This window comes from Myotis yumanensis, unplaced genomic scaffold (genome assembly GCF_028538775.1).
Source record: "Myotis yumanensis isolate MYYU_CA2020_CCGP unplaced genomic scaffold, mMyoYum1.0.hap1 SCAF_10, whole genome shotgun sequence".
Taxonomy (NCBI): Eukaryota; Metazoa; Chordata; class Mammalia; order Chiroptera; family Vespertilionidae; genus Myotis; species Myotis yumanensis.
Window position 1 is genome coordinate 16,734,997 of NW_027223761.1, and position 24,399 is coordinate 16,759,395.

Below are 24,399 nucleotides of genomic sequence, written 5' to 3' on the forward strand. Positions count from 1 at the left end.
TGCATGGTGGGTATTTTATGAAAGTAGGCTTTTCTATTTGTGTGTTAACCGACAATTCAGTCAAACAGACAGAGCCTATGATGACCCTCAAAACGGACTACCAACATAAAAGGAGCATTAAATTGCTTACTCCCATATTAATTTCTACAAGGGGCCAGGAGTGGGGAGGAAAGTATAAGTAAGGTTTTCCTTCTTCTGGAAAGCTTGGCTTTAGGTCCATGAAAACCTGGGCATACAGACAAAAAGCAGTTTGTGAGCCTCAAATCCAAGCCACTTTGTTTGTGTTTGTGCTATATTATGATGATTCCAAGTCAATGGCCATCTTGCAAATTCTGTCCCCTCCCCACAACTCCATCCAATTTCACAACTGCTCCCCCTAACAGCAGTGAGCTTACAGACAGATTTGCAAATTAAAAATGAAAAGAGAATGCTGAAAACTAAAACAGAACTTCTCCAACAGCATGCTCTGTTTCAGAAACTGTGCAGGCTTTCACGTCTACCCTAATGAAGGGATGTGGAAGGCGCACAGCGATTTGGTAGCTTCATTTCAGTGAGCGCTGGGTGGTGTGTTTACAATTTCATTTTTATTTCAAAGCTCCAATTAGCAACTTACATTTGCTGCTTGCTGTCTATTAATTTCCACACGGGAATGGAAATGCTCAGTGACCACGGTGAGTGGTCAATGCTGCAGTTTACTGTGCAGCTTCTCAGGAGGCTGACATTTTGATAAGTTAATTCATATAAGGAGAAATTTCTCCACTGTGTTGCTAGTTTTCTTGGGCCATAGAAAGAAATGCACTAATGACAAGGATAACTCATCCTTTTTGGTCTCAATAATAACATAAGCAGGTAGAGAAAAAGGTGAAGTGAAATGTAGTCCAAGACACTGGCAATCACACAATTTTTGTTCCACTCGCTGACATGCCTTACCACAGTGGGTCTCAAGCGCCAGCCTGCCTCGGAATCATCTGGAAGCCTTATTAAAAACAATGTCAGGGTAAGGACAGAGAATTTGCATTTCTAACAATTTTCCAGGTGTCCCTGATGCTGCTGGTCTGGGGCCATACTTGAAAATTGCTACCTTACCAACAGTCCTTGATCCCTGAGCTGTAGCACCAGCAACCTGCCCGCACTTAAAGCAAAACACATGTGAGGAACAATGATGGGGCAGTCAGCTGTGAAGCAGAGAATGGAAATAAAGGCTAGAAAGAAAGGCTTTTTCAAATCAAAACTGCTTCAGAGCTTCAGGGGGGCAGCTCCAGGGGGAGAAAAAAACGATGCAAAAGACAGCAGGAAGCCGCCATGTTCCAGACTCTGCAATGTAATCTTCTCCTAATTATGATTTTCAAGTGAAAATGCCCTAACAGGGAATGGGAGGGGTTAGAAATGCTGATGGTGGAGGAGCAGATGGCTCTGCCTTCCTATCAGCTCCATAAATTATAAACAAACACCTTGTACAAAGATCGATTTGTAGCCTGTTGCTGGTTGGCCAGATGAGGCCATGGGAGTGATTAGCAGTTGCAGTACTTTTGCAAATGCATTAGATACTATCCAAAGGGGCTTAAACCAGCAGGAAAATTTCCTTTGGGCTATCTCTGAGCCCCTCCTATCTATATATAAAAGTCTAAGCAACTGGCTGACCGGTAGCTATGATGCACACTGATCACCAAGAGGCAGATGCTCAACACAGGAGCGGAAAGCACAGGCATGGAAACATGGAACAGACTGATGAATCTCAGAGGGAAGAGGGGAGGGAAAGGGCATGAAGAGATTAACCAAAGATCTTATATGCATACTAGAGGCCCGGTGCACGGATTTGTGCACCGGTGGGGTCCCTTGGCTTAGCCTGTAGGGATCAGGCCGAAACTGGCTCTCCATCCCCTGAGGGATCCTGGATTGCGAGAGGGTGCAGGCCAGGCCGAGGGACCCCACCGGTGCATGAATCCGTGCACCGGGCCACTTGTTTCAGAATAAGACCTCCTGCACAGAGAGCGGCAGGTGACACTATAAGCATTCCCCAGTTACTCCATCTCTGTGCTATGATCTGCCCCATACCACTCAGGGTACCCTAATGACAAATGCTATTTACCTAGTAAGAGCTTCTCTTCGAAAGTGTAATTCCCCCCGCCAAAAGTGTAATTCCCGCCCTAGCTGGTTTGGCTCAGTGAATGGAGTGTCAGCCTGCGGACTGAAGGGTCCCGGGTTCGATTCCGGTCAAGGGCACGTACCTTGGTTGCAGGTACAATCCCTGGCCCTTGGCCAGGGCAAGTGCAGGAGGCAAACAGTTGATGTGTTTCTCTCACACCGAAGTTTCTCTCCCTCTCCCTCCCCGCCCTTCCCTCCCTCCCACTCTCTCTCTCTAAAAATCAATGAAAGGAATATCCTCAGGGTGAGGATTAAAAAGAAAAAAAGGGGGGAGAGATTCATCTCATAAATTACAATGAAATCCTCCAATTATTAGCAAGCTACATGAAAGAAATTTAACATTAAAGAATATATCCTAGAGCCAGAGAAGCATCGATCAGACCGTCAAACCTCAGAGGGAAGGTAGGGGAGGGTGGGGGGAAGGGGGAAGAGATCAACCAAAGGACCTGAATGTATACATATAAGTCTAACCAATGGACACAGACATCAGGGGGGTGAGGGCATGAGTGGTGGGGGGGGAGTTATGGGGGGGATAAGGACACATATGTAATACCTTAATCAATAAAGAAATTTAAAAAACTAAAAGAAAGCATCTGAAAAAAAAAAAAGAATATATCCTGAATCAGGTGGGGTCTAGTCAAGGAATATAAGGATGGTTTCAATAGTATATAATCTATTAATATAATGATCATATTAGTAAATCAAAGGAGAGAAAAATATATCATCTCTATAGATACAAAAAAGGCATAACTAAATTCAATATCTGTTCTTGATTAAAAAAAAAAAAGCATAAACCTCTTGGTAAAATAGGAATAGATGACTTCCTTAAAATAATAAACTATTTCTAGTTCAACCCAAAGCCAGCAATATGCTTGCTGAGAAAAAGTTGGACGTTTTCCCGTTAAAGTCAGGAACAATGAGGATGCTGCTATTACTAACATTGTTCTGATGATAGCAGCCAATGCATTTAGACAAGAGAAAAAAAATCACAGTAAAACTTGGAAGGGAGAGGTAAACTTTCCATTTATAGATAACACATCTAGAAAACCCATGAGATTTAGCTGATAACAACTAGTAAACAAATTCAGTAGGATTGTAGGATTTAAAAAATAAGCTTGTGCCCTAGCTGGTTTGGCTCAGTGGATAGAGCGTCAGCCTGTGGACTGAAGGATCCCAGGTTCGATTCCAGTCAAGGGCACATGCCTGGGTTGTGGGCTTGATCCCCATTAGGGGACGTGCAGGAGGCAGCCGATTAATGATTCTCTCTCATCATTGATGTTTCTATCTCTCTTTCATTCTCCCTTACTCTCTGAAATCAATAAAGATATATTTAAAAAAAAAAGAAGTTATTTAAAAAAAAAAAGCTTGTAACAATACATTTAAGAAATGTATATAATCAAGTGAAGAAAACTTTTAACATTCCTAAGAATTATGAGAAGCTGAAAATTATATTCTTACATTGGAAGATATAAAGATATTGAATCTCCTTAAGTTAATTACCAAGTTAATACAATCATAATAATTATACTAACAGGATTTTTTCAGGGGGAAAAAACAAGGTAGTTAAAAGTTCATGCAGAAAAACAAAAATGCTTGAGCAGGCAGTAAAATGTGGATTAAAAAAATAGCAAGAGGAGAGAGTTCTACCAAATTCTAAAACATAAATCTTCAAAACTTAAAAAACCCATGCTGCACTCTCACATGGGTAATCAGAAAGATCACTGGGACAAAATAGCCTACAAATACATCTCAATACACACAGCAAATTATTAATAGGATGGAAGTAACATCCCAAATCAATGGAGGCAAATGGATTAGTCTATAAATTGTCTGGAACAAATGAGTAGCCATGAAGGAAAAGTCAAATCATACCCTACTTCTTTGGTATTAGGTTAAATTTCCTAGTGAATCAAAGTCTAAGAGATAAAAAACTAAAATATAAAATTACTACTGATCTTCCTAATGATGACACAAAATCTGAGAATCATAAAAGGAAAGTTGGGTAATTTTGACTACATAAAGTAAGTTCTATGAGGAAAAATAACCTTCAGCAAAGTCAAAATACAAATGGCAACTAGTAAATTCTTATTATAAGTTAATTTTCTCATCTCTAAAGCATTCCTGTAAACCAATAAAGACCAGTAAAACAACAGAAAAACAGGTAAAGAAAGCACATGGACAGTCAAGAAAAGGCCACCTGCATGGCTCAGTGGATGAAGAAGCCCACCACCTGTTTTGTAACATGAAAAATACAAATTAAAATTATCTACATACTATTTTTTTACCTATCAGATTTTCAGACATCCAAAAATATGCTAACACATTCTACAAGCAAGAGTGCAGGGAAACAGGCACTCTCATAAACTGTAGATGGGAGCATAAACTGGCATTACCTGAGCAGAGGGCGATTTAGCAATATCTACCAAAATCACAAATATACCTACTCTTCCTCCCTCCAATTCCATTTCTAGGAATTTATCCTACAGATATACTTGCACACGTGCAAAATGACAAACTGCATCACGATTTGTATAGCAAAAGACTGAAAACAATATAAAAGTAAGTCCCTCATCAGAAGAACTGACCTTTGGACAATGGAATACTAGGCAGTTATTCATGCACTGGGGTGGGAGCAACGGGGGTGTTCCTCAGCCCGGCCTGCACCCTCTCGCAGTCCGGGAGCCCTTGGGGGATGTCTGACTAACGGCTTAGACCTGCTCCCAAGGGGTGGCGGAGGTTGGGGGTGTGGGGGGGCAGCAGGTCTAAGCCAGAGGTCAGACATCCTTAGCGCTGCCTGGGAGGCAGGAGAGGCTCCCACCACTGCTGCTGCACTCTCCAGCCGTGAGCCTGGCTTCTGGCTGGGCAGCGTTCCCCCTGTGGGAGCGCATTGACCACCAGGGGGCAGCTCCTGTGTTGAGCGACTGCCCCCTGGTGGTCAGTGCACATCACAGCGACCAGTCGTATGGAAGCAGAGTGGGAAGCGTGCTGGGCCCATAGCGACCGGTCGTTTGGTCGATTTACATATTAGCCTTTCATTATATAGGATATGAAAAGCTTAAGATATAATGTAAAGTTAAGAAAGCAAAGTGCAGGAGAAACCAAGATGGCGGCATAGGTAAACACGGGAGTTTGCTGCCTCGAACAACCACTTCAAAAATACAACTAAAAGACGGAACGGACATCATCCAGAACTACAGGAAAGCTGGCTGAGTAGATGTTCTACAACTAGGAGGAAAGAGAAAAGCATACCGAGGCTCAGAGGAGGCGCAGTGCTGAAGTAAAATACTAAGGTTCGGAGTGCATGTGGAGCGGGCTGGAGGCTGAGGGCGCGGTTGTTTTCAATCGGGAGGGAGTCTCAGGCTCTGAGCTCCAGTTCCGGGCGAGTCTCTAAGGACCCAGACTCATACGGGAGAAGCGGGACTGTCTGGCATCGCTCAGAACCCTAGGGCAGCTTTCTCTCCGTGGGGCTTGCAGCGACTACTGGGACACTGAGAAGCAGAGCCTCTGAGGGCAAGACTGAGAGCAGCCATAATTGCTAACCCTGCCCTGTTGATCCCGTGGGACCCGCCCCGCCCAAGCCCTGCAGGGAGGCTTTTGCTGGATAGCCTCAGGCAAAGGCTAGATTAGCACCTCCCTAGAGATCCAGGAGCCAGGAAGCCCAGAGGTCAGAGTGGGACCATCCAGCTTTAAGCTCCGTGGAACCATAAAAGACACACTCAGGAGGCAGACTCAGTGAGCACCAAAGCCCCATCGAAGCAAGTCTAGCCCCAGAGGGGTGTCTCCAGCACAGAAGTTCTCCCACCGCAGACACAGCTGATTCTCACAGCCAACTGACCTGGAGGTCAATTCCTCACAGTGATAACTACAACAATCAAGGCTTAACCACAACAAGACTGTGCACAAAGCCCACAAGGGGGTGCACCAAGAGTGTCTACCTTAGGTAATTGGGACACTTAGCACAGAAAGGCACTCTATCGACACAGCGAAGCATAAAAAAATGCCGAGACAAAGAAACAGGACACAAACGATAGAATTGGAGGAAAGCAAACTGTTGGATATAGAGTTCAAAACCACACTTTTAAGGTCTTTAAAGAACTGTTTAGAAGCCCTCGAAAAGACTGGTAAGACCGCCGATAAATGTAGTGAGATCCTCAAGAAATCTAATGAGACCCTCGATGTTGTGATAAAGGACCAACTAGAAATTAAGCATACACTGACTGAAATAAAGAATATTATACAGACTCCCAACAGCAGACCAGAGGGTCGCAAGGATCAAGTCAAAGATTTGAAATACGAAGAAGCAAAAAACACCCAACCGGAAAAGCAAAATGAAAAAAGAATCCGAAAATATGAAGATAGTGTAAGGAGCCTCTGGGACAGCTTCAAGCGTACCAACATCCGAATTATAGGGGTGCCAGAAGATGAGAGAGAGCAAGATATTGAAAACCTATTTGAAGAAATAATGGCAGAAAACTTCCCCCACCTGGTGAAAGAAATGGACTTACAGGTCCAAGAAGCGCAGAGAACCCCAAACAAAAGGAATCCAAAGAGGACCACACCAAGACACATCATAATTAAAATGCCAAGAGCAAAAGACAAAGAGAGAATCCTAAAAGCAGCAAGAGAAAGAAAATCAGTTACCTACAAGGGAGTACCCATACGACTGTCAGCTGATTTCTCAACAGAAACTTTGCAGGCCAGAAGGGAATGGCAAGAAATATTCAAAGTGATGAATACCAAGAACCTACAACCAAGACTACTTTATCCAGCAAAGCTATCATTCAGAAGTGAAGGCCAGATAAAGAGCTTCACAGATAAGAAAAAGCTAAAGGAGTTCATCACCACCAAACCAGTATTATATGAAATGCTGAAAGGTATCCTGTAAGAAGAGGAAGAAGAAGAAAAAGGTAAAGATACAAATTATGAACAACAAATACACATCTATCAACAAGTGAATCTAAAAATCAAGTGAATAAATAATCTGATGAACTGGTGATTGTAATAGAATCAGGGACATAGAAAGGGAATGGACTGACTATTCTTGGGGGGAGGGGGAGAGAAAGGGGTGTGGGGGTGAGTGAAGAGATTAGACAACAATCGTGCACCTATGGATGAGGACAGTGGGTGGGGAGTGAGGGCAGAGGGTGGGGTTGGAACTGGGTGGAGGGGAGTTATGGTGGGAAAAAAGAGTAACTAATGTAATAATCTGAACAATAAAGATTTAATTAAAAATAAATAAATAAATAAATAAATAAATTAAAAAAAAGAAAGCCAAGTGCAGAAAGAAGCATGTATAACATGCTATCCTTCAGGTTAAACAGAAGCTAGAAAAACATACATTTGCATTTGCTTGTATACACATACAATATTCTTGAAAAGACATACAAGAAACTGCAGTTGCCTATGGGGAAGAGTGGTGGGTAGCTGGAAGCAGAGCTCGGAAACTTTTCACTGTATGTCCTTTTCTATTTTTAAAAATTTTGAATGATGAATATATTTCATATTATAAGATTTCAGATTACCATAGAAGAAACAAAGTAAACAAAATAAAGCAAGAAAATAACTGTAAATAAATTATGGCAACAAGATCTGGGTCAGAGATAAACAGGCAAACTCGGTATTTAAGAAGAGAAGAGGTGGATTGCAGTCAATTCCCAGCAGAACGAAAGAACAGATTACTGAACATGCAGCTTATAAGTACTGAGAAAGAAAGAAATGATTGCTACTGAGGTTTCACTAAGAACAGGACATGAAAAATTAATCTTAATTTTCACTGTCTGATAAGGATACCAAGAGTGGCAAATTGGGACATGCCACAGACAAGAGAATATCTTGATTATTTTAAGGCATCTGATAAAGTCTTACAATATCTTGTAAATGAGACAGAAAAATGTGGACTTCAGATGTGAACACCCAGCCCACACTACTACATGAACCAAAATCAACACAGAAGTCCACAGTAACCTACCACAAGGCTTGATACAATGTCCTGATTCACCATTTTGTTAGCGATGCAGAGGAAGAGAGAAAGCATGTTCATTAAGTTATTCGACAACATAAGATTGAGAAAGAAAAACTGACTAAAAGTTCAAACAGATGTTGAGAGGCAAGAACTAGGAACTATACACTATTAAGAGAAAATTTAATAGAAACAAATACAAACCTGCTTTCGTTTTCAAAAGATTCAAATTGCACAAGTAATTACAGGATGGCAGAGTCCTGGTTTATTAACAATTTCCAAAGAATTTTAAGTTACTACAAATTCAGTAGTGGCTTCTGAAATAAGCTGCTGAAATCTTAGGCTAAACAAACACTGTCTAAAGCACCACTGTACTATGCACTGGACAGTTCTCACTTGGAGTTTTTCACTCTGTTCTGGCCTCCGCAAAACAAAAAGGGAGGATGAGCAGAAATGATAAGAATTTGGAAACCATACCAGTAAGAGGAAAAGTAAGGCCTAAAGAGAAAGATTTAAAGGGAAATGGCAGTTTATCTTCAAATAGCTGGAGGACTGTCACTTAGAAGAGGCACTGTTAGACTTCGTGTATGGTGATTCAGAGGTAGAACTAGGACCAATAGGAGGAAGTGACAACTTGGTACAAGAGAGAAGATTTTAACAAGAATTTAGCAGTAATGGATTAGGCCATTTAATCACAGTGTGACCTATCATCAGTAGTATTCAAGTAAATGAATGGGATAAGATACTCGACAGTGATACATTCAATAAGGGGTTTATGTTCAACATTTATAAAGAACTCATATAACTCAACACCCAAAATAACCAACAATCCAATTAAAAACTGGGCAGAGGACCTGAATCAACACTTCTCCAAAGAGGACATACAGGTGACATATGAAAAGATATTCAACGTCACTAATCATCAGAAAAATGCAAATTGAAACCATAATGAGATATCACCTCACACCTGTTATAACAGCGATCATCAATAAATCAACAAATAACAACTGTTGGCCAGGATGTGGAGAAAAGGAAACCCTTGTGCACTGTCGGTACAAATGCAAATTGGTACGGCCACTATGGAAAATAGTATGGAGATTCCTCAAAAAATTAAAAATGGACCTGCCTTATGACCCAATGATTCCACTTCTGGGTATATATCCTAAGAATGAATCCCCAAATACCAACCAGAAAGAATATATGCACCCCCTATATTCAGAGCTAAGATCTGGAAGCAACCCAAGTGTCCATCAATAGATGAGTGGATAAAGCAGCTGTGTGTGTGTGCATGTATGTGTGTGTGCGCATGTACACACACACACACACACACACACACACATATACATATACACAAAGAATACACACACACATGTATGTATGGCATCGCTCAAGGCAACAAAGTTTCAATTATAGAAGATAAATAAATCCCAGATACCTGCTTCCAGCCAGTCTCCACTGGGAGCTTGGGTGGCTGGGGGCTGTGGTCAGCCTGCAAACAGCCATCAGCTCCTCACCCAGGATGGCCACACCCTCATGGGGTGAGGGTCCCCGCTGGGGGGCTTGGCCAGCCTGCAAACAGCCATTAGCCACTCACCCAGGCTGGCAGGTACCCCAGCGGGGACCCCCACCCTGAAGGGGCTGTGGCCAACTTGCAAACAGCCCTCAGCACCTCACCCAGTCTGGCCAGGCACCACAGTGGGACCCCCACCCTGATCCGGGACACCCTTCAGGGCAAATCAGCCAGCCCCAACCCATGCACCAGGCCTCTATCCTATATAATAAAAAGGTAATATGCAAATTGACCTTAACAGCCAAACAGCTGGGAATGACTGGTCACTATGACACACACTGACCACCAGGGGGCAGACGCTCAATGCAGGAGCTGCCCCTTGGTAGTCAGTGCACGCCCACAGGGGGAGCTCTGCTCAGCCACAAGCCATACTGATGGCTGCCAGTACAGCAGTGGTGGTGGGAGCCTCTCCCGCCTCCTCAGCAGCGTTAAGGATGTCTGACTGCAGCTTAGGCCTGCTCCCTGCTGGCAAGTGGACATCCCCTGAGGGCTCCCGGGCTGCCAGAGGGATGTCTGACTGCCAGCTTAGGCCCAGTCCCCCCCCCAGGGAGCGGGCCTAAGCCAGCAGGTGGACATCCCCCAAGGGGTCCCAGACTGCAAGAGGGCACAGGCTGGGCTGAGGGACCCGCCCCCTCCAGTGCACAAATTTTTGTGCACTGGGCCTCTATTCCTATATAATAAAGAGGTAATATGCAAATTGACCATCACTCCAACATACAAGGCCACCCCCATGTGGACATAAGATGGCCGGCAGGGGAAGGCAGTTGGGGGCGACCAGGCCAGCAGGGGAGGACAGTTGGGAGGGACCAGGCCAGCAGGGGAGAGCAGTTAGAGGGGACCAGGCCTGCAGGGGAGGGCAGTTGGGGGCAACCAGGCCTGCAGGGGAGGGCAGTTGGGAGGGACCAGGCCAGGAGGGGAGAGCAGTTAGGGGTGACCAGGCCTGCAGGGGAGGGCAGTTAGGGGCGACCAGGCTGGCAGGGGAGGACAGTTAGGGGCAATCAGGCCAGCAGGGAGGCAGTTAGGCGTCGATCAGGCTGGCAGGGGAGTGGTTAGGGGGTGATCAGGCTGGCAGGCAGAAGCGGTTAGGGGCAATCAGGCAAGGCAGGCAGGCAGGCGAGTGGTTGGGAGCCAGCAGTCCTAGATTGTGAGAGGGATGTCCCAGTTTGGAGAGGGTGCAGGCTGGGCTGAGGGACGGGGACACACACACACACACACACACACACACACACACACACGTGCACAAATTTTGTGCACCGGGCCTCTAGTACAAAATAATACTGAATATGTAAAAAAAAATTAGAAGTATTCAAGTACAGGCTGAACTGCCACTTCTCAGGAATGTGTCAGAGAGAATCCTTCATTACACAGCAAATGAAATGTGATGTCTGAAATGTCGTAGTTCCCTCCACACAACAGGGACATGGGATTGCAGACTTCCGTAGAGACTACGAAACTGGATTGTCAGACAGACATATTTGCAAACATATAAACATATCAATTATGACACTCTGCTCCATTCCATTAAGATCTGGATTAATAAATGAGTTTAATATCACTACATCTTTCCTCAAAGGTCACAAGATCAGCTCTCAGTTCCTACACTTTCTTCACTTTCTCTCAGTCCCACCTAAACTTCTAGGCTTAAAACAATGAACTACTTGCAAGTAAGCTTCTCAGGGCACAGACATCTTCATTTCTGTATCCACTTTAGCATTGTTCCTCATACTGTACTTAGCACTGTTTGCTGTTCTATATGTTTGCTGAACTGCTTAACTGAGAGTTGCAGAAATGGCATATGACAATCTGCTTCTCAATGAGATGATGGAAAGTCCAGTGCTATGTGAGTTTCTGAGTTATGGCTCACCAGTAAGATACCCCATCCATATCAGTACCCCAAGTTCCACCTTGGCTTACCATTACTGATTTCTGGGAGGTCAAATTTAGTGAAGTCCCACCACTGGAGCCGGTAGGTGGTATTGGCAATATTACTGGCCACAGCAGACTGTCCATCACCAATTACTGCTCCTGGTGAGAGAGAAGAAAAGAGAGTCCATCATAGTGTTTATCTACATGTTTCCACTGAGAACATAAGTCAGTCAGTACTGGGATTAGTAGGAGAGAGGGAAGAGGAAGAACCATACTAGGGCTAAAGAAGGCTGGCAAGTCCCATCTGTCAAGCCCCTGATTCAAGGAGAAACCAGACATCTTTCTCAAGAACAATTCTACGTAGAAATATAATTCCATTCATCAGCCTTCTCCAATTATTTAATATGTTTTTTTAAGTTGATTTTTTAGATAGAGAGGAAAGGAGAGAGGGAGGGAGGGAGGGAGGGAGGGAGACAGACAGACAGACTGATATGAAAGTGAACATCAATCGGTTGCCTCCCACAATCACCCAATTGGGGATCAAACCCACAACCTAGGCATGTGCCCTGACCAGAAATTGAACTGGCAACCTTTTGGTACAAAGGAGGACACTCAACCAATTGAGCCATCCATACCAGCCAGGATAGCTTCCTCCCATTATTAATTAACATTTACTTAGTGCCAACAATGTTGCAGATACTGTATATTTCCTGTTTGGTAAGCTCACAATCTAAAGAGACATGAATTTTCATAAAAATGTGAAACAAGCCCTAGCGGGTTTGGCTCAGTGGATAGAGTGTCGGCCTGTGGACTGAAGGGTCCCAGGTTCGATTCTGGTCAAGGGCACATCTTTGGTTGTAGGCTCCTCCCTGGCTGAGGCTGTGGTTGGGCGTGTGTAGGAGGCAACCAATCGATGTATTTCTCTCACATCGATATTTTTCTCTCTTTCCCTCTCTCTCTCTCTAAAAACCAATGGAAAAATATCCTTGGGTAAGGATTTAAAAAAAACAATAAAGTGAAACAAAAAGTGAAAGCATGAGAGGACACCATTAACAGAGAAAAGCATTTTGGTCCCTGGATGTCTTTGTAATAAGCAGCGCTCTTTAGGAGAAAGCTTCTCCTTAGTATGACCTTCTTCCTAATAAAACATCTTAAAAGAAGGCTTCCTCCAGGAAACAGGCAGCCACTATAGAGCTGACTGGATCTAGACTATAAAAAACAAATGAGGTAATATTTGTTAATTTCTTCTGGACCCCTGGCATGTAACACAGCAGAAATTTATAAGCCTAGTTTTTTCAACATCAAAATATTTTTATTGAGACAACATTTTATAACCCACACTTCCACCCCACTCATAAGAACTTCTCTGAATTCAGATTCACTTGTAACATCTCACAGTTTAATTTTCCCCGAGATACACGCTTCTGTGTGACATTCTTTCCTTGGTAGCCAATTAAATAAAAAATGGATTTTTAACAGGGTGACACTTTAATTTGCAGTTGTATTTCATTTACATGAACATGTCATTTCCTCCTCCTCCTTCCAAGGTGCATTTCGTACACAACCACCCTTCCGATCAGACAGAGCCAAACCCTCCTGGGAGAATATTCTTGCATGCTAGACAACCTAAATGGTATTCTCTGCTGCAAATCAACTCTTGCTTTGAGAAACTGAGCTTGTTAGAACTTACTGGTCTCCAGATAGTGAACAATTTTTTACCTATTTCTGCATATCACTACAAAGGGTTTTGTCATCTTTTTATCTTTTATTTTATTTTATTTTTTAAAAATATATTTTATTGATTTTTTACAGAGAGGAGGGGAAAGGGACAGAGAGTTAGAAACATCAATGAGAGAAAGACATCGATCAGCTGCCTCCTGCACGCCCCGGCTCCCTCCTGGGGATGTGCCCGCAACCAAGGCACATGCCCCCGACCGGAATCGAACCCGGGACCCTTCAGTCCGCAGGCCAATGCTCCATCCGCTGAGCCAAACCGGCCAGGGCTATCTATTATTTTTTAACTTTTAGAGAACTGCCTTCATTGCTCTGCTACTCCTGGTGTTTTCCAATTGTTTGCTCAAATGGTCAAAAGATTACTCAGAGAGAAAACAAGCCCTAAAATATGAGGAAAGTACTCTTTCTACTCTTGTCTAGTTGCTGCAGGCCACTGCCTGAGAAGACTTTTCAATGTTGGTTTACTGAGAGTGCCTTTGTCCCAGTTTCAACTGCAGAGAAAGTACACATACTGTAACAGCTCATTTTCAAGATGATGATATGTCTAGATTATGTATTCTCAACATGGGCAATACTACCCTCATGGGGGTGAAAATTAGCTCATAGAGGTGGGCGGGGGGAATCTTAGTACAATAGCTGGTTCCCCTCCTATGTACTGCAGTAGATAAACAGATACACAGCACATCCATGATATTAAAATTTCATGACAGTAGAGATGATTCGGGGGGGAAAAATGTCTAAAAGGGCTCCTCAGAAGGGTAATAATGAAATAGAGGTTGACAAATACCGTTTTAGAGAAAACAATACCCCCCAAACAACATATTCTTTAAAATCTTACTTTCAAAGACAGAGACCCAAATGGTCATGATCTCCCCAAGGACCGAGGAAGACAGCATTTGGGGGATGCTGCCAATGAGTCCACTGACCTGATACCCTTATTGAGGGTCCTGTGGCACCACTCAAATTAGTAAATATATATACCCTTCCCTTTATTTTATATTTTTAATTTGAGAGAGAGAGGGAGGGGGAAGGGAAAGAGATAGAGAAACAATGATTTGTTGTTCCACTTATTTATACATTTACCAGTTGTTTCTTGTATGTGCCCTGACCAGGGACTGAACCCTCAACCTGGGCATATTGAGACAATGCTCTAAACAACTTAGCTACCCAGCTAGGACTATGCTCTTCCTTTTAACCTTTACAGAAAATTCTATATAATCACATCTAATCAGAAACTTTTGCTAAACTTCTGGGTCACAAGGAGGTTAAGATTCCAAGGGACTGCCTTAATAGGAACTTTCTTATTTTTATGGGCTTCCTTGATAATGAAAACCATTTTTTAAATTCTAAGATCTACCCTTCCCAGGACAGAATTACTCAGTTGCACTCTGACCCAGGCTCCATTCCACTGAAGCTTCTGAATTGTTCCCCTGGCTTGCTTATCTAGATGGCTGACATCTTCCTTTGACCACTAGCCTCTCTCAAATTACTTTAGTTCCTTATCATTTCCTCCAATTCCTCACAGAAAATCATATAACCCTAAATGGAAGAAGATAAATTAATTTTCTCAGTATATGATGAACAAAATGCTAGTTGCTAAAAGAAGGTAGAAAATAAGTGGAAGAAACAAACCCCATATTCTAGGGGTTTAAAATATGAGGGAGAAGATGAGAACTACAAACTGGAAAACAGTTATGGAAAATACCAGATGCTTTACGAGTGCTGTGGATCTGCAACTGGGAACACGAATGACTAAGGCTCCAATCCACTGCTCTAGAAGCACCCTGTGCGTGCCTCAAGAAACATCTTCTGGAGAACAGCTGTGCAATAAAATAAACATGTGTGAAGAGACTGGGGAAGTGTTCCCTGCCAACAGTGCCAGCGTGCTGAGAAGAAAAGAAGCCTGGCACCAGGAAGAGTCAGTTTTGGTGCCATGTAAACATAGATTAGGGAGCTAAAGATGCCAGCAACAGATTGTCACCAGGTTCTCTTCTGCAAGAACTGCTGGCCAACCACACCTCTCGGAAATATCAGGAAGAAAAAGTACCACCCTACTAAAAAAACCCAACCATTTAGTATACGGTGAAGGTATAGGACGTGCCAGAATGAGTCAATGGGCTGAGCTACAAAGTATTAGATAGGACACAGCCTCAGAAACCAAATCCTGAGAAACTGCTGAGGGATTTCTGAGGCCACAATGTTTTCTCAGTAACAACAGAATGGAACAAGCTAGACTCAAGGTTTCTCAACCTTCACTGTTGATACTGTGGGCCAATAATTGTTTACAGGGTGGGGTGGGTCTTGTGCATTGTAGGATGTTTAAGCAACATCCCTGGCCTCTCCTTACAGATAAAGAAACCAGGTAAGTTTCCTTATCTATAAAAAAAGGTATAATAAGAATACCTACAACTTATAGGGTTGTTGGGAGAACTTACTGAAACAATAAATGTAATGTGATGGCAAATAAATAATAAATGCCTAACAAATGACCGTCATTAAAATTACCTTGGCCCTAACTGGTTTGGCTCAGTGGATAGAGCGTCGGCCTGCGGACTGAAGAGTCCTAAGTTCGATTCCAGTCAAGGGCACATGCCCAGGTTGCAGGCTCAATCCCCAGTATGGGGCATGCAGGAGGCAGCTGATCAATGATTCTCTCTTATCATTGATGTTGCTATCTCTCTCTCCTCTCCCTTCCTCTCTGAAATCAATAAAACAATATTTTTAAAAATTTACTTTGATAATTTACTCCAATCTCTGTATGCTTTCCTCAGTGGGTATAGCTCTGTAATCAACAGCTCATAGAAGTCCTTTTATAAGAGATTGGCCCAAATAATGTGCCAGTGCCAAGAGAAAGAAGTACTTATTTATTTATTTACTTTTGAATCCTCACCCTAGGACAGTGATGGCGAACCTTTTGAGCTCGCGTGTCAGCATTTTGAAAAACCCTACTTAACTCTGGTGCCGTGTCACATATAGAAATTTTTTTATATTTGCAACCATAGTAAAACAAAGACTTATATTTTTGATATTTATTTTATATATTTAAATGCCATTTAACAAAGAAAAATCAACCAAAAAAATGAGTTCGCGTGTCACCTCTGACACGCATGTCATAGGTTCGCTATCACTGCCCTAGGACTTAGTGAAAGAAAAAGAGAAAGATCGATGTGAGAAACATCACATCAATTGGTTGGTTGCCTTCCATACATGCCCTGACAAAGGATCGAACATGCAACCTTTTAGTACACAGGATGACACTCAACCAACTGAGCCACTCTGGCTGGACAAGAAGTACTTAATTTTAGAATTAAGGCCAAATGTCTAGTAGCAGCGGCCCAGCCAGGAGCTGTAGCAGGGGAAGGCACTGCTGCAGGAGATATGGAGGCCTCCATCCAGGTGGGGACCAGCTGGGCTGGCACCTACCCCCATCCCTCACCCCAGGCCGCTGCCCTGCTGCCCTGCTGCCCTGTGCCTTGTGCCATCCACAGGAGGGGAAGTGGACAAGAGTAGCCTAGGCCCTACGCTCTTTACAAAGGATGCTGTCAGATTACAAGGGAAGTAAAATAGAAATTAGTAACAAAAAGATAACTGGAAAATCCTAAAAGACTTAAAAATTTAGCAACACGCTTTAAATAACACATGGCTCAAAGAAGACAACTCAAGAGAAATTTTAAGATATTTTGAACTAAATGAAAATGAAAATATAACTTATTAAGATTTGTGGGTTACAGCAAAACCAGGGCTAAGAAGGAAATTTACCACAATAATTTAAGCTTCTACCTTAGGAAATAAAGAAATAAATAAAAATTAGAGCAGAAATCAATGAAATTAAATACAAGCAATCAATAGAGAAAAACCAAATCAATAAAACCCAAAGCTGGTTGTTTAAAAAGATCAATAAGCCTCTAGACAGGCTAACTAAGAACAAGAGAGAAGCCCTGGCTCGACTCTTCATCACGTTTCCCAAGGGCGCCGCCTGGGCGCACTCCTGGGGCTGTGATCTTACCTCGTCTATCTCAGACCTTCCTTGTTTCACTGCCCCCAGCTTTAATAAACATACTCTCGAAATCACTCGACTCCTGTTGTGAAATCTTTTCCTGCATGAAATCAAGAGTCCACACATTCTGGACTGTACTGGGGCAGATCTGCCTCTGTCCCAGTCCCTTTCCAGTGACAAAAGGACATGCAGAAAATTTCATATTTTTATTTAAAAGTTTATTTTGATTGATTTTAGAGAGAAAAAAGAAGAGGGAGAGAGAGGGAGAGATCTATTTATTGTTCCATTTATTTATATAAATTCATTGGCTGCTTTTTGTATGTGCCTTGACCGGACATGCAGAAATTTAAATCCATATTGCTAAATGAAAGAAGCAAAAATCTACATACTGTATGTATAATTCTAACTCTATGACATATATAGTTTGAAAAAGTCAAAACTATGGACACAGTAAAAAGGTCAGTGGTTGCCAAGGGTTTTGGCAGGGGGATGCATAGGTGGAACACAAGGAGATTTGGGGGGATTATTAAGCTATTTTGTATGATACTATAATGACAAATAAATGTCATCATACATTTGCTAAAACCCATAGAACTTACAACTAAGAGTGAACCCTAATGTAATCTGTGGACTCTGGGTACTAATGACACGTCAATGTTTATGGACTGTAACAAATGTACCATTCTGGCGCAGGATGCTGATGGCGAGAGGCTATGAGTATGTGGGTGGGGAGGTGGTATATAGGCATTCTCTGTACTTTCCATACAACTTTTCTGTAAACCTAAGACTGTTCTAAAAAAGGTCCATTAACTTGAGAGAGAGACAGATAAATATAGATAGATAAATAGATAGAGGAAGAGAAACGAGAGAGAGCCCAAGACTGTCATTCATATTCTAGGAAACAGTAGCTGTCCATAAGAATACTATTAGTCATGGCAGTTCACCTTCTACCATACTCTACAGAGTTCTTCTCCTGGAATTTCAGAGCAAAAGAATAAGTAAGGATTATTGTGATGAGAGACAAAAAAAGGGGCAGAGGACACTTAAATCCAGTGATCCTGGCCAACTATCAAAGAATATCAAAAACCGAAAAAAAGATAAAGAGACTCCACCAAGATGGCGGCATAGGTAAACACCGGAGACTGCTGCCGCAAACAACCACTTCAAAAATACAACTAAAAGACGGAACGGACATCACCCAGAACCACAGGAAAGCTGGCTGAGGAGAGACTCTTCAACTAGAAGGAAAGACAGCAGCGTCCCGAGGCTCAGAGGAGGCGCAGTGTGGAAAATTTAAAGGTGCAGAGGTGCGTGCGATAAGCGGGCTGGTAGCTGAGGGCGCGGTTGTCGTTTTCGGTCGGGAGTGAGTCTCAGACTTTGGGCTCCAGATCCGGGCGAGTCTCTAGGGACTCAGACTCAGACGGGAGAAGCGGGATTGTCCGGCATCAGTTGGAATCTGAGGGCAGCTTTCTCTCCGAGGTTTGCAGCGGCTGCCGGGGTTCTGAGAAGCAGAGCCTCGGGGAACGGGACTGAGAGCAGCCATAACTGCTCCCTCCGCCCACCCTGCTGAGCCCATGCGACCTGCCCCGCCCAAGCCCTGCGCAGAGCCATTTGCCGGATCGCCTCAGGCAAAGGCTAGATTAGCACCTCCCCAGAGGACAGAAGTTTTCCACACAGCTGATTCTCACAGCCAGTCGGCCTGGTGGTCAAATCCCTCTAGTATTAACTACAACAATCAAGGCTTAACTAGAACAAGACTGCGCACGAAGACCACAAGGGGGTGCACCAAGAAAGCATAAAAAATGCGGAGATCCCAGCATAGGAACAATGATCCCTGTGAGCAACTCTGTCTGGGAGAAAGCTGCCTCTGAGTTCCTGCTCCGATGCCAGACAATCCAGTTCTTCCTTGTATGTGTCTGTGTACCCCAAAGCCTCGCCCTGGTGCTAGAGTTCAGAGGAAGCAGGACCTGGAAACCAACATGTCTGACAAAAATGACTTAAAAGCTGAGCTAGAGCGCAAAAAACAGCGCTTGGCACAGATAAGAGAAGAGAAGAAACGGAAGGAAGAGGAGAGGAAAAAGAAAGAGGCCGATATGCAGCAGAAGAAAGAACCTGTTCAGGACGACTCGGACCTGGACCGCAAGCGCCGAGAGACCGAGGCTTTGCTTCAGAGCATCGGCATCCCCCCGGAGCCCCCGCTAGTCCCAACCCCTATGTCTCCCTCCTCGAAATCAGTGAGCACTCCCAGTGAAGCTGGAAGCCAAGACTCAGGCGACCTGGGACCATTAACAAGGACCCTGCAGTGGGACACAGACCCCTCAGTGCTCCAGCTGCAGTCAGACTCAGAACTTGGGTATATGTCTGCTCTTTTGTTACTCCTTTGATTATTTCTTTGCTACAGTTGTGTTGAAATGCTGGAGCTGTTGCTGCCCTTGTTTCCCCCCTTCTGTTGAACTTCCAGTTTGATAAGTTTATTTCCTTCTGTTTGCCTTCTAAAGTTAAGCTTTGGAGAAAGTCCCTCTTTGTGGAAAATACCACAAAAAGGTGGCGTTTGATCTCCCCTCCTTAATTCCTATTATTGCAAAACAATACTTCCCGCTCTAAGAAAATACAAACACGCACCCACACCTCTATTTCGAGGCGGGGCACACAAGTTCTGCAATGGGAAATACGTTTGAGTTTATCCTGACCATCCTCCTCCTTTACTAACAAGTGTCCTTAAGTTAATTTTTGTTAAAATCAGTATTAAAATGTTGTGTCTGTTTGGTTTCTTTTCCTTTGCCCTTTTCTGGACACTTACAATAAGCATTTAATTTGAATTGAGTATGAACATAGAAAGAGTCCTATTAAGGAAAATGCATTTGTTGATTTTCTCAATATTAAGAAATCGCAAATATTTGATGATGGGTAATGTCTTCTACATCCTAAAGATCATATCTTTTTTCAGATGAAAATGTATTGCCACAGGTTAAAAGATAGCTTCAGAATGAAAATGTGGTATATATGTACAATAGAATATTGTTAAGCCATAAAAAATGAAATCTTGCCATTTGGAACAATATGGAAGGACCTTGAGGACATTATGCTAAGTGAAATAAGTCAGACAGAAAAAGATAAATACCGTATGATCTCATTTATATGTGGAATCTAAAATAAGAAATGAGCTCATGGATATAAAAAAAAATAGATTGGTGGTTGCCTAAGACAAAAGGTTGGCAATTGCCAAAATGGGTGAAGGAGGTCAAAAGGTGCAAACTTCCATTTATAAAATGAATAAGTCACGGGGATGTAATGGGCAGCATGAATGTAGTTAATAATACTGTATTGCATATTTAAAAGTCACTAGGAGAGTAAATCATGAAAGCTCTAGGCACAAGAAAAAAATTGTAACTAGGTCTAGCGATGGATGTAAGCTGGACTTATTGTGGTGCTCATTTTGTAGTATATACAAATATGGAGTCATTACTTTGCACACCTGATATTAATAGAATGTTATGTCAATTAGTACTCAATAAAAAATAAAACACAAAAAAAAAAAAAAAAAAAAAAAAATGCGGAGACAAAAAAACATGACAGAAATGGAGGATATGGAGCTAAAAAACGCAATTTTGAGGGCTTGCAATAAACTTGTGGAGAGCCTCACAAAAACTAATGAGACCCTCGATGCTACGATAAAGAAACTAGAAATTAAGCATACACAGACTGAAATAAAGAATATTATACCCAATAGCAGACCAGAGGAGTGCAAGAATCAAGTCAAAGATTTGAAATGCGAAGAAGCAAAAAACACCCAACCGGAAAAGCAAAATGAAAAAAGAATCCGAAAATACGAAGACAGTGTAAGGAGCCTCTGGGACACCTTCAAGCGCACTAATATCAGAATAATAGGGGTGCCAGAAGATGAGAGACAGCAAGATATTGAAAACCTATTTGAAGAAATAATGGCAGAAAACTTCCCCCACCTGGTGAAAGAAATGGACTTACAGGTCCAAGAAGCGCAGAGAACCCCAAACAAAAGGAATCCAAAGAGGACCACACCAAGACACATCATAATTAAAATGCCAAGAGCAAAAGACAAAGAGAGAATCTTAAAAGCAGCAAGAGAAAGAGGCTCAATTACCTACAAGGGAATTCCCATACGACTGTCAGCTGATTTCTCAACAGAAACTTTGCAGGCCAGAAGGGAATGGCAAGAAATATTCAAAGTGATGAATAGCAAGAACCTACAACCAAGATTACTTTATCCAGCAAAGCTATCATTCAGAATTGAAGGTCAGATAAAGAGCTTCACAGATAAGGAAAAGCTAAAGGACTTCATCACCACCAAACCAGTATTATACGAAATGCTGAAAGGTATCCTTTAAGAAGAGGAAGAAGAAAAAGGTAAAGATACAAATTGTGAACAACAAACATGCATCTATCAACAAGTGAATCTAAGAATCAAGTGAATAAATAACCTGATGTACAGAATGAATTGGTGATTACAATGAATCAGGGACATAGAAAGGGAATGGACTGACTATTCTTGGGGGGGAAAGGGGAGTGGGAGATGCGGGAAGAGACTGGACAAAAATCGTGCACCTATGGATGAGGACAGTGGGTGGGGAGTGAGGGTGGAGGGTGGGGTGGGAACGGGGAGGAGGGGAGTTATGGGGGGGGGGGGGAAGAGGAACAAATGTAATCTGAACAATAAAGATTTAATAAAAAAAAAAAAAAAGAATATCAAAAACCAAGCTGCCAAGTCTCATTTCCTGAGTCACGTCTTCAACTTGCAGGCCAGAAGCCTTGGGACTGTGTCTAGGGATAAAAATCTTAATAGTCATGACAGTCACATGGTAGGTGAGCTCTACCAAGCCTGAGAGCCTGCATGCATCTCTGCCTCTGCATCTCTTCTGCTGCTTGGAAAAAAGAATTAGGAGCCATTTTTTCAAAACACTTTTTTTTTTTCTGCCTCTCTCCAAGATCTGTTCTAGGAGCAGCGAAATAAAGAGTATGATTCAACAGTACAGTGAAAATATGGAACAATGGGAATCATTAGCAAATCTATCAGAAAAGCTAATTCAGGAGGGTAAAAAAGGGCAAGTTACAAAGAAGGAAACAATTAAATTATATTTCGGTCCTATAAAATTGTTCAATTTGAGTGCCTCATTCAGAATGGGCATCTCTGACTGTGCTGCTGCTGGAACAAGAATGGGGCTGGGGGGTGAACACTCATCAACATGGAAACACAATTACTATCTTTCTGCTTGGTTAAGATATAAAGTCAAGAATCAGTTTGCTGCCCTAGACGATTTGGCTCAGTGGATAGAGCATCGACCTGTGGACTGAAGGGTAATGGGTTCGATCCTGGCCAAGGGCACAGCCCGTGTTGCAGGCTCAATCCCCAGTAGGGGGCGTGCAGGAGGCAACCTATCAGTGATTCTCTTTCATCATTGATGTTTCTATTTCTCTCTCCCTCTCCCTTCCTCTCTGAAATAAAAAGAAAGAATCAGCTTGCTAATTGGTCAGCAGAACTGAGACCAGAAACCCCAGGATAGGTGCAACTGAACAACTTACCAACTTTTCAAAATTCTTTTCAGAAAGCTAGTCACAAAAGACTGCATAATATATGGTTCCATTTACATGAAATGTCTAGAATAGGCAAAGCTATGGAGACAGAAAGTAGATCAGTATTTGCCTAGGGCTGAAAAGTGAAGGGGAAGTGATGGGAGAAGTGAATATTAATGGGTATGAGTTTTTTTAGCAGGTGATAACAGTGTTCTGAAATATACAGATAGTGCCAATGGTTGCACAACTCTGTGAATATACTAAAAATCACTAAATTGTATACTGTATTTTTTAAAATATATTTTTATTGATTTTAAAGGAAGAGGAAGAGAAAAGAAGAGAGATCTGTTGGCTGCCTCCTACATGCCCCCTCCTGGGGATCGAGCCTGCATCTCTGGGCATGTGCCCTGACTAGGAATCAAACCAGAGACCTTCTGCTATATGGGACAATGCTCAACTAACTGAGCCACACTGCCCAGGCTGAACTGTATACTTTACATAGGTGAACTATATGGTATGTGAATTATATCTCAATAAGGCTATTACTAAAAGATACTAATACTATAAATTTGGGTCAATTTGTGAAGTAAAAAATGACAATTCCATTTTTGGTATCCCTTTGCATTTCTTCAAAAATTTAGAGTACCGGTGAGCATCTTTTTATTTGCTTATTGGCTCACTATTTCTTTTAGCGTGCACTACCTACCCACATCTTATGTGCATTTTTATGTTTGGTTATTTTAAGTCTTTTCTTATGGATTGTTTGAGTTCTTTAAAACAAATTGGTTTCTGATTACGAAAACCAATTCTTCTTAGAGCAACACACAGAATTATTTTGATATAAAAAGCATTCTTCTTCTCTAAGTATACACTGAATGGCATCCTAGAAAGAAGTTATTTCTTTTCAGAAAGCTTCATTCAAAAAGTCTTTATATTTGTTCTAAGAAGGGGGTATAACTAAACACTTTGTGACACGCACTTTGTCACCTCATCACTATTTTAAAAGTCTCATGGAAGAGCATAGTCCATTACTCTACAGGCTGGGGACCTGGAAAGAATCCCAGAGGGCAGATAACAAGACTTCCTCCGATGATACAATCAAAGGGGTTTTAGTGTATTCACACAGCTGTGCAACCATTATCAAAATCAATTTCATAACATCCACCACTACTATTTAATTTCAGGATGTTTTCATCACCCCCTTCCCTCCATATCTTACCCATTACCTAAAGGCTCCAAAGCTCCTGCTCCTAAGAACATGGGTAGCATTAGGTCACACACAAATCATTAACAGCCATTCCCCTCTACTCTGCCCCCACTCCCTCCCCAGCCTTAGGCAACCACTAATATAGTTTCTGTCTCTACAGGTTTGTCTCTCCTAGACATTTCATATAAATGCAATCATATGGCAGGTGGCTGTTTGTATTTGGCTTCTTTCATTTAGCAGAGCGTTTGCAAAGTTCATCTATGTCATAGTGTGTATCAGTAATTCATTTCTTTTTATAGCTGAATGATGTCCCACTATATGTTTATAATTAAACCACAGGTTCACGTAAGATAATGTGTTTGGTTTTTTTTATT

The 24,399-nt window shown here is 42.4% G+C and overlaps 1 protein-coding gene across 9 annotated transcripts in view; it reads right to left on the reverse strand.

Annotated features, from left to right (window-relative positions):
• The window catches only part of AMBRA1 (autophagy and beclin 1 regulator 1), a 177,921-nt gene that overhangs the window by 35,648 nt on the left and 117,874 nt on the right, over positions 1-24,399 (reverse strand). For all 9 annotated transcript variants that reach the window (XM_070427906.1, XM_070427905.1, XM_070427904.1 and 6 more), the window contains one exon: positions 11,589-11,699. In XM_070427906.1, the coding sequence (XP_070284007.1) occupies positions 11,589-11,699 (111 nt within the window). The remainder of the gene's footprint in view (positions 1-11,588; positions 11,700-24,399) is intronic.